Source organism: Grampus griseus, assembly GCF_964374135.1.
Source record: "Grampus griseus genome assembly, chromosome: 14".
NCBI classification, from domain to species: Eukaryota; Metazoa; Chordata; class Mammalia; order Artiodactyla; family Delphinidae; genus Grampus; species Grampus griseus.
Window position 1 is genome coordinate 9005994 of NC_139008.1, and position 11428 is coordinate 9017421.

General features: G+C 48.9%; 1 protein-coding gene across 1 annotated transcript; it reads left to right on the forward strand.

Annotated features, from left to right (window-relative positions):
* Positions 1-1325: 1325 nt before the first annotated feature.
* FKBP6 (FKBP prolyl isomerase family member 6 (inactive)) lies at positions 1326-9137 on the forward strand (the record flags this gene model as incomplete). The annotated part of the gene is made up of 8 exons (XM_082670934.1): positions 1326-1382; positions 1477-1594; positions 1940-2029; positions 2808-3010; positions 4254-4373; positions 7439-7633; positions 7759-7868; positions 9047-9137. The coding sequence occupies 8 exons, from the start codon at positions 1326-1328 to the stop codon at positions 9135-9137; spliced, it is 984 nt and encodes a 327-aa protein (XP_082527060.1).
* Positions 9138-11428: the final 2291 nt, after the last annotated feature.

Sequence of the window (11428 nt, forward strand, 5' to 3'; positions counted from 1 at the left end):
TGAGACAATAAATAGGTGTTGATTTAAACAGCTAGTTTTGTGGTCCTCTATTGCAAGAGGGAAAGAAAACTAAATACAGAAGCCAAGAGAAGAAAAGCATTTAAAGGTCAGTCAGGTCAGCTTCGTCAAATGCTGACAAGAGTCCAGTAACCTGCGGACAAAGAGGCGTCTGACGGATTTGGCAACGACAGAAGAATGGTGGCGTGGAACAGGGGAAAGTGGTATTGAAGTGAGTTGAAAAGAAAATGGAGGGTAAGGAGGTGTTGACAGAATAGCCGAGAAAGCCTTTGCAGCAACCCTTTTGAGAAGTTTTTCCCACAGAGAGTAGGAATGAGACCACCTGTTGCAGCGGGGGACATTTGGGACAAAGGGAGGCGTGTTTGTTTTAAGGCAGGGTATCTGGGGGCACATATAAGCGGAAGGAAATGATCTGTAGTCGAGGCAAGGCAGGTGCAGGAGAAAGAGAATAGCCAAAGGCGTCCAGTCCTCGGTTTGGCAAGAGTGGAAGGACGCAGGGGACAGGCTGGAGGGGATGGAATCCAGGGCTATTCTTCCTTTGCTCCACGAGAGCGCAGGTGCTGCAGATTTTGCAGCGCCGGTGCTGTGAAGGTGAGGGCCATCACCTTGTTTTCTCGGGAACTGGGCAGTTTCACTTTAAAGTCCTGTCTGCGTCTACGTTTCCCCTGAATGCGATGGAGAAGGACGGAGGGTAGAAATAACCCACGGCTGTGAGGCCTGACCCCTCCAGCAGCCCACCGTCTCTGGGGCCTTGTCCCCACCAGCGTGTTCTGCCGGCCACGTGCCCACAGCTTGGCCATCATGTGCCCCACTGCTGCTCCTCACCACCTGCGTGTCCCATTCCTTGCGCCTTCGCCACGTGCCACCACACGCCCCTGCCACGGGCCCCCGTCATGATCTTCGCGTCCTCACCGGATGCCTGATCTTGCTCTGCATACCCCCATAATGTGCCCAGTTACGCTCCACGTGCCCCGTCATGCTCCGTGGGTCCTCACTACGTTTCCCATCATGCCCTGCAAGCCCTCAACTCGCGCGGGATCAAGCTCCTTGCGCCCCCCACCACGTGCCCTGTCACGTGCCCTGCCGGCCATCCCCTGGCGTGTGGTCCAGCCCCCAGCACCCACTCCCCAGCACCCAGCCCCGGCGTGGGCCCGCAGGCGGTTGGCTGCGGTTGGAGTGGAGCAATGAGCGCCTCCTCGCGGTCCCTGAACGGATTGCCGCCGTGGGGTGCGGACGGCAGGGTAAAAAGGGGAGGCCGAGTCTCCGCTGGGAGAAGACAGCGGAATCGAGAGGAAGGCCGCGCAGAGATGGGGGGCAGCACCCGGAGCCCGGGAGTCCTGCAAAGGGACGACGCCTCCAGCCAGGTGAGGGCCCGGGCGCTGGGGAGTCAGGAGCCGGGGCCGCCGGAGTCGGGTGTCAGCTGAGGACTCTGAGATCTTCTGTTTCATTCCCCACAAGTCTCGGTACCAGCGGTTAAGTCAAAGGATGCTGGACCTTTCCGGGGACCGGGGCGTGCTGAAGGATGTCATCCGAGAGGGTTCTGGAGAGTTGGTGACACCAGACGCTTCGGTGCTCGGTATGTCGTGCGGCCCTGGGTGCCGTCTGCCCTTGAGAGGGTGGCGATGCCCTAGTGCTGGCAGTTCCTCGGGTTTTAAGGGATAAGCGAGGGAACTCACTACCCCTTAGTGTGAGACCACTGTGAACAAGGGGCTCTGGGAGGCCCCCCAGCCCAGCTCTTCAACCTCAGGGCCAGAGGGCCGGCATCCAGACGTTGAGCGAAGGTTTCTCCTATGGCTCAGGGTGTGGGGCAGTTTAAGGGCATCTGGTGCTCACATTGCTTTTGTGTGACGAAGAGATGAGATGTGGAGGTGTGAGTGCCTTTGGTCCGTTTTCCTCCCACTGTCTCTTTTTTCTGTCCTAGTGAAATATTCCGGGTATCTGGAGCACATGGACAAGCCTTTTGATTCCAATTGCTTTAGGAAAACCCCTCGGCTCATGAAACTTGGAGAGGGTAAGTTCAGAAAAGGAGCTGGAAAAGACGCCGCAGCCTGGGGAACTGATGCAGGGCAGCGCCCTAGGACTGGAAAGCTGTCCAGAGAACTGAGTCTTCAAGTTGGTTTTTCTGAGGCTGGGTTTTGCTAAACGTTGTCTTCCACATTCCCCCGAGACCGAGGTATTTGGGAGATGGCCTGCCTGGCAAGGAAGGTAACCTTTGCATCCTGACTTAAACATGCGGTGCTGCATTCTTCTTTGTTAGTTTACTAAGTACAAATCTACTGAATGACTCTTTTACAAGGCAGGGTGAACAGAGAGGATGTACTCAGATGATTAGAAAGGCTGGGGCCAGTATGGTGGAGATTGACACACTCCAGACAACTAACCTCATGGAGCTCCTGGGAGGCATAAGCAGTGTTTTATGGGAGTGCTTAGTGAAGGCACAGTTAATTCCAGCTGGGAAGACTTCATGGTAGAGGGGGCATTTGAAATGAGCCCTGAAGTTTGAAGAAGGGTTCACTCAAGGTAGAAGCTGGGCCTTGGGGGAGGAGGACAACATTGCAGGAAGAAGGAACTGCGTGAACAGAGACGTAGAGGCCAGAATGCTGCAGAGCCTGGAGGAGTTAGAGTCTGGGGGTGGGGGGGAAACAAGGCTGAGAAGTGAGTTGGGACCACAGTGCAGAAGGCTTGGGATACTTGTGGAGAGATGTGGACGTGAAGGGGGAGGAAATGGATAGCACTGGGACAGGATACTGGGCAAGCTTCCGCCATGTATTTTTCGTCCCTTCTTCCAGATATCACACTTTGGGGCATGGAGCTGGGCCTTCTGAGCATGCGGAGAGGAGAGGTGGCCAGGTTTCTGTTCAAACCGACCTACGCTTACGGAATGCTGGGCTGTCCTCCCCTGATCCCCCCAAACGCTACCGTCTTGTTTGAGATCGAGCTGCTTGACTTCCTGGATTCTGCTGAGTCAGACAAGTTTTGTGTCCTCTCAGCCGTAAGTTCTGGAGCACAGATGTCAGCACTTGACAGAGAGTTGGGATGGGTTTGTGTTTTGGGTAATTATCCTGCCCTGCTGAAGATCCTCAGCCCCAGATTCCGCCCCAGCCTCCCGCGTGGCGGTGGGGAGCGGGGGAGTGTCCCGCCACTTGTTAGTATGCGTCTGTCTTAGTTCTGCTGGCTCTTGTGTGTGGGTACATGTGCTAGGCCAAGGGTTTGTTACGGACCACCAGGCTGAACTGACCTTTCAGTCACTGTTTGCCAATTCTCCCTGAAAGACAAGGAACGTTTGTTTCTCAACACTGTTTGGTTCCCAGCAAGTCGAGCACTGATAGCTCATAACTAAGGTGATCATATAATTTATCGTCCAACCCAGGACCCTTGAGAGTGAGAGGTACTATTAACCAGATGGGATACCAGGACATTGGGTGTAAACCAGGACAATCCCAGGCAAACTGGGACAGATGGCCTCTGTCTTCATAACTTAAAAATTGCCTCTCCTTTGTAGCCTTTCACTTAACTCATCCCGTAGAGACAAGGCTTTTGATGGTCAGCAGTCACATGCACTCCTTGTTACGGTGTCTCACCCTGGCTATACGTGTGGCCTTAGATGTCCACCCCAGGTTCACATCTGTATATGACATCTCCCCAGCTAAACTGTCACCACCTCAAGTGAGAGTTATTACCTTTTTCTCATCTTTCCACAAAGCAGAGGTTCTTGCAGATAACCTGGGTCCCAACTCTCGTGTACTGATTTAGAATCTTTGGGGGTGGGGCTAGGACATCTATTTAAAAAGAGGCTCTACAGGTGATTCTGATGTGTACCAAGGGTAGAGCCTCATGGCCAGAAAGACCAGCAGGGCCCTGGGCGGACCAAGACCTGTTAAATGCTTGCTGGATGAGTGGTTGTCCTGATACGTGACTTCTGTGCTTGACAAGTTCCATCAGTTTCTAATTCTATGAGAAACTGCTTCTTTAGGGAGCATCTCTGGGTAGGACTAAACTAGTAGACTTCATTTTGGCTCTAGTCTGTAGAACAGGAGCAGTAATGGCACTGACCTGCCGTGGCTTCTGTTGGGATTCACAGAGGTGACTTCTGCAGAGCCACCTAGCCCCGTGCTCGGCACACAGGTGGCAGTGAACAGAGGTTCCTAACCTAAAGGAGCAGAACTGACAGCTGTAACGACACTGGCATTGTGGCGTTCAGATTCCTTGCTGGTGTCCTTGTCTTTGATCCTCAGGAGCAACAGGATCAGTTTCCACTTCAGAAGGTCCTAAAAGTGGCAGCTACTGAACGGGAGTTTGGCAACTACCTTTTCCGCCAAAATCGTTTCTATGATGCCAAAGTGAGATATAAACGGGTAAGACTGCTTTAAGGTACACGTTTAGACCCTGGAAACTTCCTTCTTTAAAAGGTACAGACTTTTGTCTCTGTCCCTACTCCTCACATACAGCTGTTAAGAAACATCTTGCTTAAAACTCCGCATGGCAGAGGGCTGGAGGCTAGGCGAGGGGACACAGGGTGTGGGGAGCCGGTGATGTCTGGTCATGGGTCTGGATGTGACTGCGTGGGTGTGTTCAGACTGTGAAAATCCACTGAGCTGGATGCTTACTTTTGTACTTAACTGTGTGTGTTTCTCAATAAAAAAGTTTTTAAAATTCTCTTTCTAGTTCAGGGTTCTCTACCTACTGACTTCTCCACCCCATTTGCCATCTTCATTTCACGTCTCTCTGACAGTGGAGATTCATCTAATTGTGACTCCATTCTCACCAAGCTTCTGATTGTGATTTGGCTTCCTGTGGAGGTTTTGCTGACAGGAATTCACTGTTGGCCTTGCGATGCATTCAGCAAATATTATAAACACTTTCTGTGTGCCAAACTTTGCACCCTAAGTGCTAGAGGCAAACAGGATAGAGTTTAGGGGCGTTCTGATTTTTGTCTCACTTGCATAGTGACACTAAACATTCAGGATTTGCATTCAGCTGTAAACCACAGAATCCTGAAAAACATTTTTTCAAATAAACTAGAGACGTGATATTTCTCACATAAGAAGGGAGGCAGTCAGGGCTTCCCTGGTGGCGCAGTGGTTAAGAATCCGCCTGCCAATGCAGGGGACCCGGGTTCAAGCCCTGGTCTGGGAAGATCCCACATGCTGCGGAGCAACAAAGCCCATGTGCCACAACTACTGAGCCTGAGCTCTAGAGCCCGTGCGCCACAACTACTGAGCCCGTGTGCTGCAACTACTGAATCCCGCACACCATAGAGCCCGTGCTCCACAACCAGAGAAGCCACCACAATGAGAAGCCCGCACACCGCAACGAAGAGTAGCCCCCGCTCGCCGCAACTAGAGAAAGCCCATGTACAGCAACAAAGACCCAACGCAGCCAAAAATAAATAAATAAATAAAATTTAAAGAAAGAAAGGAGGCAGTCAAAGCCTGGCATAGCAGTTCCACAAAGCCATCAGGGATTCAGGTTCCATAGGTCTCTCTGCTCAGCTGCCCTTAAGCGTGTTTTTGTTGGTTTTTTTCCCCCCAAGATGGTGGTTCAACCTGCAGCATCATGTGCTCATCTGGGCAGGAAGAAGGGAAGGGAGAAGAGTCTGGTGTGTTTATTTATATTAAGAGCTTTCCAGAATTCCTCCTACCCCAGCTTCCCTTTATATCTCATTGGCCAGACCCGTGGTAAATGTCCATTTGCCCTTAGCTGTGTATGTATTAGAAGCTGGGAAGTGTGGTTTAATTAATACATTGCTGCTTTGAATGAAATGGAGGCTCTGTTAGAAGAGGAGGGAAATACCAATAGACGTTGTCTTTCTCTGACTTATTTCACTTAGCATAATACCTTCTAGGTCCATCCGTGTTGTCACAGATGGCAAGATTTCGTTCTATTTTACGGCTGAATAATGTTCCATTGTGTATATATACCACATTTTCTTTATCCATTCATCTATTTTGGGGCACTTAGGTTGCTTCCATATCTTGGCTACTGTAAATAATGCTGCAATGAACGTACGGTGCATATATCTTTTTTTTATGAATTGGGAGATGGGGATTGACATATATACACTTTTTTAATTTATTTTATTTATTTATTTTTGGCTGCATAGGGTCTGCGTTGCCGCACGCGGGCTTTCTCTAGTTGCAGCGAGTAGGGGCTACTCTTCGATACGGTGCGCAGGCTTCTTATTGCGGTGGCTTCTCGTTGCGGAGCGTGGGTTCTAGGCACACAGGCTTCAGCAGTTGTGGCTTGTGGGCTCTAGAGCACAGGCTCAGTAGTTGTGGCACACGGGCTTAGTTGCTCCGTGGCGTGTGGGATCTTCCCAGACCAGGGCTCGAACCAGTGTCCCCTGCATTGGCAGGCACACTCTTAACCACTGCACCACCAGGGAAGTCCCTACAGTAATTTTTCTTAAACACCAGTCAGCCTTCAGTCATTTTCTTCATTCACTTTCTTGATAGTGGCTTTTGAAGCACAAGAGCTTTTAATTTTGATGAAGTCCAGTTTATTTATTCTTTAGATATTTGTGCTTTCAGTGTCGTTATTAATCTAAGACCACAAAGATTTACACCAGTGTTTTCTTCTAAGAGTCTTACAGTTGAGCTCTTAGATTTAAGTCTGTGGTCCATTTTGAGTGAATTGTTGTATGCTGTCTGAGGTAGGAATCCAGCTTCATTCTTTTGCATGTTGACATCCGTTTATCATAGCACCATTTGTTGAAAAGACTGCTCTTTCTCCATTGAATGGTGTGGCACCCTGTTGAAAATCAGTTGACTCTAGATGTATATAGGTTTGTTTCTGGATTCTCAATCTGCATTGTTGGTTCTCTTCCACTGATCTATATGTCTGTCCTTATGGGTATCACACTGGCTTGGTAATTAATAAGTTTTGAAATTAGAGAGTATGAGTCTTACAACTTTGTTCTTTCTTTTTTTTTAATGTTTTTTGGCTATTCAGGATCTCTTGAATTTCCATATGAATTTTCAGATCCGCTTGTCCATTTTTGCAAATTTTGGTAGTGGTTACATTGAAAATGTAGAACAATTTGGGCACTCTTGCCATTTTAACAGTATTAAGTCTTCTGATCTGTGAACATGAGATGTCTTTCCATTTATTTAGATCTTCTTTAATTTCTTTCAACAATGTTTTATAGTTTTCAGTCTACAAGTGTTACACTTTAAATTTATTGCCACTTATTTTATTCTTTTTGATGCTGTTATAAATGGAGCTGTTTTCTTAATTTCGTTTTTGGATTATTTATTGCAAGAGTAAAGAAATACAACTAACTCTCATATATTGATCTTGTGTCCTGCAACTTCGCTGAACTCACTTTTTAGCACTAATTGTGTGTATGTGTGTGTGTGTTCTTAGGGTTTGCTATATATAAGACCACCTTCTCTTGACCTCCTGTCTTCCTTCTCCACAGGCCTTGTTGCTTCTCCACCGGCGATCAGCACCCGCTGAAGAGCAGCTCCTGGTGGAGACCGCCAAGCTGCTTGTTCTCCTTAACCTGTCCTTTACGTACCTGAAGCTGGAGCGACCCACCATGGCCCTGCGCTATGGAGAGCAGGCTCTAGTCATTGACCAAAAGAACACCAAGGCCCTCTTCCGATGTGGACAGGTGAGTTGGAGGGCAGGGACTTGGGAATGAATGCCCGAAGAAAGGCAGCAGTGGTGTTCAGCTTGGGCACTGCAGAAGTGCTGTCTTTCCTAAAGTGTGCTTTTAAAATTTTGTCCTTTTGACAGGCCTGCCTCCTCATGACTGAGTATCAGAAGGCCCGGGATTTTCTAGTCCGAGCCCAGAAGGAACAGCCCTTCAATCACGACATCAATAACGAGCTGAAGAAACTGGCCAGGTGAGACCTGTGTTTGCAGGAGTGCAAACAGAGGAAGGAACGTGTGGTGTGGCTACCACTCTGGCCTGCCCGCTCAGGTGTAGGCCTGTTTGATGTTGCCAGGCTTGTGCTGGGAGGCAGCGCCCCCTAGAGCTGGCTTTGTGAAGTGCTCGGCACTCTGACCCACAGCTCCCAGGCCGTGGGGGGGCAAAAGGGAGGGCGGCTGTAGGACAGACCTCCAAACCACACATGCCTGGACCATCGCCTGCCTCCCTGTCCTGCCCCAGAAGTAAGCACCTTAAAGAAGCGGCCAGTGTGACTTGCAGAAAGGGCAGTGTTCTTCAGATATTCTTCCCTACTCGCCACCAGCTGAGGACTGCTGTTCTCAACTGACTGCAGATCCTGATTTGATGTGAAATGGCTCTTTCGGGTCTAGTCATACCCTAGGGTGACGCTCTTTTTACTCAGGTGATGTGGATACCAACCTTGAAGTAATCTAACTTTTTCTGATTGTAGAAGCTACATGCTCATTGTAGAAAACTTTGAAAATTTCAACATAGTTAATCACCGATAATTCCATCACTTCATATTATAACCACTGGGTTTGTTTGTTTGTTTGGTGCTCTTTGGTTCCTCTGTATTGGTGAGATTTTTCTACTCCTGTTAACATTTTTAAATGTTTAATCCAGATTGCTACTTAAAGCTTTCTTGCCATTAAAAAAGGTCTGAGGTGTGTGTACCTCTTATTTGGATCCCATTGTTTGCATTTCAGGCCTTTAACACTTTCTAGCAATTTCCTTTCTGGTATTTATAAATATCCTGTCAAGTTAGGTGTAGAAATTTTGGAGTCTGACCGTTCTTTAGCAGGAAAATCTCAAGGTAAGTTTGAGGTCTCTGAGTGTGAGGTGTTGCTCGGCAGGACTCTGCTGGGCAGCCTCACTGACAGCGGCTCCCGGCCTTCGAGGCTGCCATCTTTGCAGACAGTGCGCTTTTTGTCCAAGGACTTCCTGAACAGCCCTCGGGAGCCTCCCCTATCCCCCCACCCCCCACTCCCCAGCATTGCTTCCACTCATTCCTGATTCGATTTAAGGCCTGCTGAAGTTTTGGTGTTTCTGGACCTGAGTGGAGAATTCCAGCCACCAGGTGTCACCTCCCACAGAGACAGCCCTTCTCTAACTACTGTGTATTTCTCCCAACAGCTACTACAGCGATTACCTGGGTAAAGAGAAAGAAATGTGTCACCGAATGTTTGCTCCTGGTGCACATGGCTCTACAGTAGGAGAAAACTAAAGGTAAGGAAAGGGCTGATGCATGAAAAGCTTCAGGATTTTGTCTAGTACAGGTCTTCCCTGTAACGGTGGGGTTATGTCCCAATAAACCCATTGTAAGGTGAAAATATCCTAAGTCAACAATGCATTTAGTACATCTAACCTCCCAGAACACCCTAACTTAGCCTCACTGGTCTTAACCGTGCTCAGAACGCTGATGTTGGCCTACAGTTGGGCCAAATCAGCCCAAAGAAAGCCTGGTTTTATTATATAATAGAGTGTCGACTGTCTCATGCAGTTTATTGAACACTGTACTGAAAGTTGAACCAGAGTGGTTGTCTGGGTTCAGAACGGCTGTCAGCATGTCAGTTGTTTACCCTCGTGATTGCGGGGCCGATCAGGAGCTCTGGCTTGCTGCCCGGCATCAAGAGAGCCACTGGGACCGCATGCTGCTAGGCCGGGAAAAGATCAAAATCCAGAATTTCAAGTACCATTTCTGCTGAACGTGTATCGCTTTTGCACCATCATAAGGTGGAGAAGTCGTGAGTCAGATCATCATCTGTGTGAGGAGGTGGGCTCTTCTCCTCGGCCCCCAGTGACTAATGCTGCCTACAGTGAAGAGAGAAACCCTCCTTCCTGGAGCTGATGGGCCGCTGTGGTGCAGGGGGAGGGCACGTGCTGTGGGCCTTCTCAAAGAAGCTCACAGAAGTGAGGGAGGTCCCTCCAGGGCTGGAGGTTAGATTCATAGGTTTGGGAAGCCTTAAGCCTAAAATTGAAAACGGAAATGTTTCATGGTATATGTTCACCTCCCTCACAGTAGCGTGGAACGTGAAGCTATGAGTATAGTTATTAATGCAATGGTTTATCTGGGTGTTGAAGATAATGCTTTTCTTAATCTGGTTTCTCCCCAAAACCTGAAAGCCTCCAACCTCACCTTCCATCTAACACATTGTTAAACACGATCCACATGTCGAGGGTGGGAATGGTTGGTGACTGCTAAGTTCCAAGTATTCCGAGAGCTAGAGACGGAAGGTTTTCAGAGCAGCAGGGGGTGGGCACGCCCCGTCCTGCTGCACCCAGGGTTTAGCTGCTCGGGGTTGCAGTTTCCCCAGGACTACATGACATAACCCTCTTGTCTGGTTTACTGTTACTTCAGAAAACTAATGGAAACAAAATCACCTGCCTTAAACACCTGCTTAGCTGGGTAGATAGCTCTGCTCTCTTGAGAGAAGTTAAACAAGGGACAACAAGAAAACAGCTGCTGGACGGGCTCGTGATGATAAATCTCTCCTTTGTTGCCTCCTCCATCTCCCTACAAAGGAGGCTTGAGAGAAGAAGGCAGTGAAAAGGCCCATTCATCTCAGGGCTTTCGCAAGTGATCTGTACACTCTTGTCTCTGCCCTGTCAGAAACAGCCAGTCGGTATCAGACGTAACGTCGCCGTCACCACTGACCGTGACCCTGTGACCTTGGCCTTCAGGTCTTGCGGGGACATTGGCGTATTAGCAGGTCTCCTGAGCTGAGACGTGAGCCCGAGGACTTTTCTCGTTTGGCGACTGTCAGTGTCCGCCAGAAGTGGGCGCCCAGTGGCTTTCTGCCAGACGTTTTGAGCTGTGAGCTGGCATGTTCTGCCACTTAATGAAGATCTGATTCTTCCCAGGTCTGTCCTAGAAACAGACTTTGGAAAACCCAGCAGGGAAACAAGTGTCCTCTCTGTTGTCCTCACTTCCCAGCTTTCTGCATCTGGCAGACGTTTTGGAGCCGCTGATTCTTAGATGGTTTCGGCGGTATCCCTAAGTCTCGAGTTTGTCTTATCACCAGCAATGGCCACGATCGTCAGACTCCCACCGCCATTGAGGTTGTAACACGTTTTGGCCTTTGCGTCGTTGGTTTTGCTGCTCCCTTTTTTTCTGTTGTACTTGTGCCTAGTTAGTCACTTAAAATGTCTAGGTTTTTAGATTATGTCGCCAACTAGTTTTAACTAACTAGGATCATTTAAAATGTGTACTTGTCTTCCAAGATGTTAGATGCTACTGACTCGTCTCCATCTTGTCTTCAAAGATGTTAGATACTTCTGGTAGAACAAGAGTTCCCTCAATTATACTCTCTAAGCCTCTGGGGATAGACGCAGTTTTCTAAGATCCATAGACCTCTATGTCCTTCTCACCTTTGTATTTTGCAGCATCTGGAACCATGCCTAGCATGTGATTGACACTCAGTAGATGTTAGTTGGGTCAAATATGAAGTAGCTGAAATGCTAGCCCAGCCTCTTTGAAACCATACCTTCCAGGCTGACTCTTGTATTGGCTGTCAG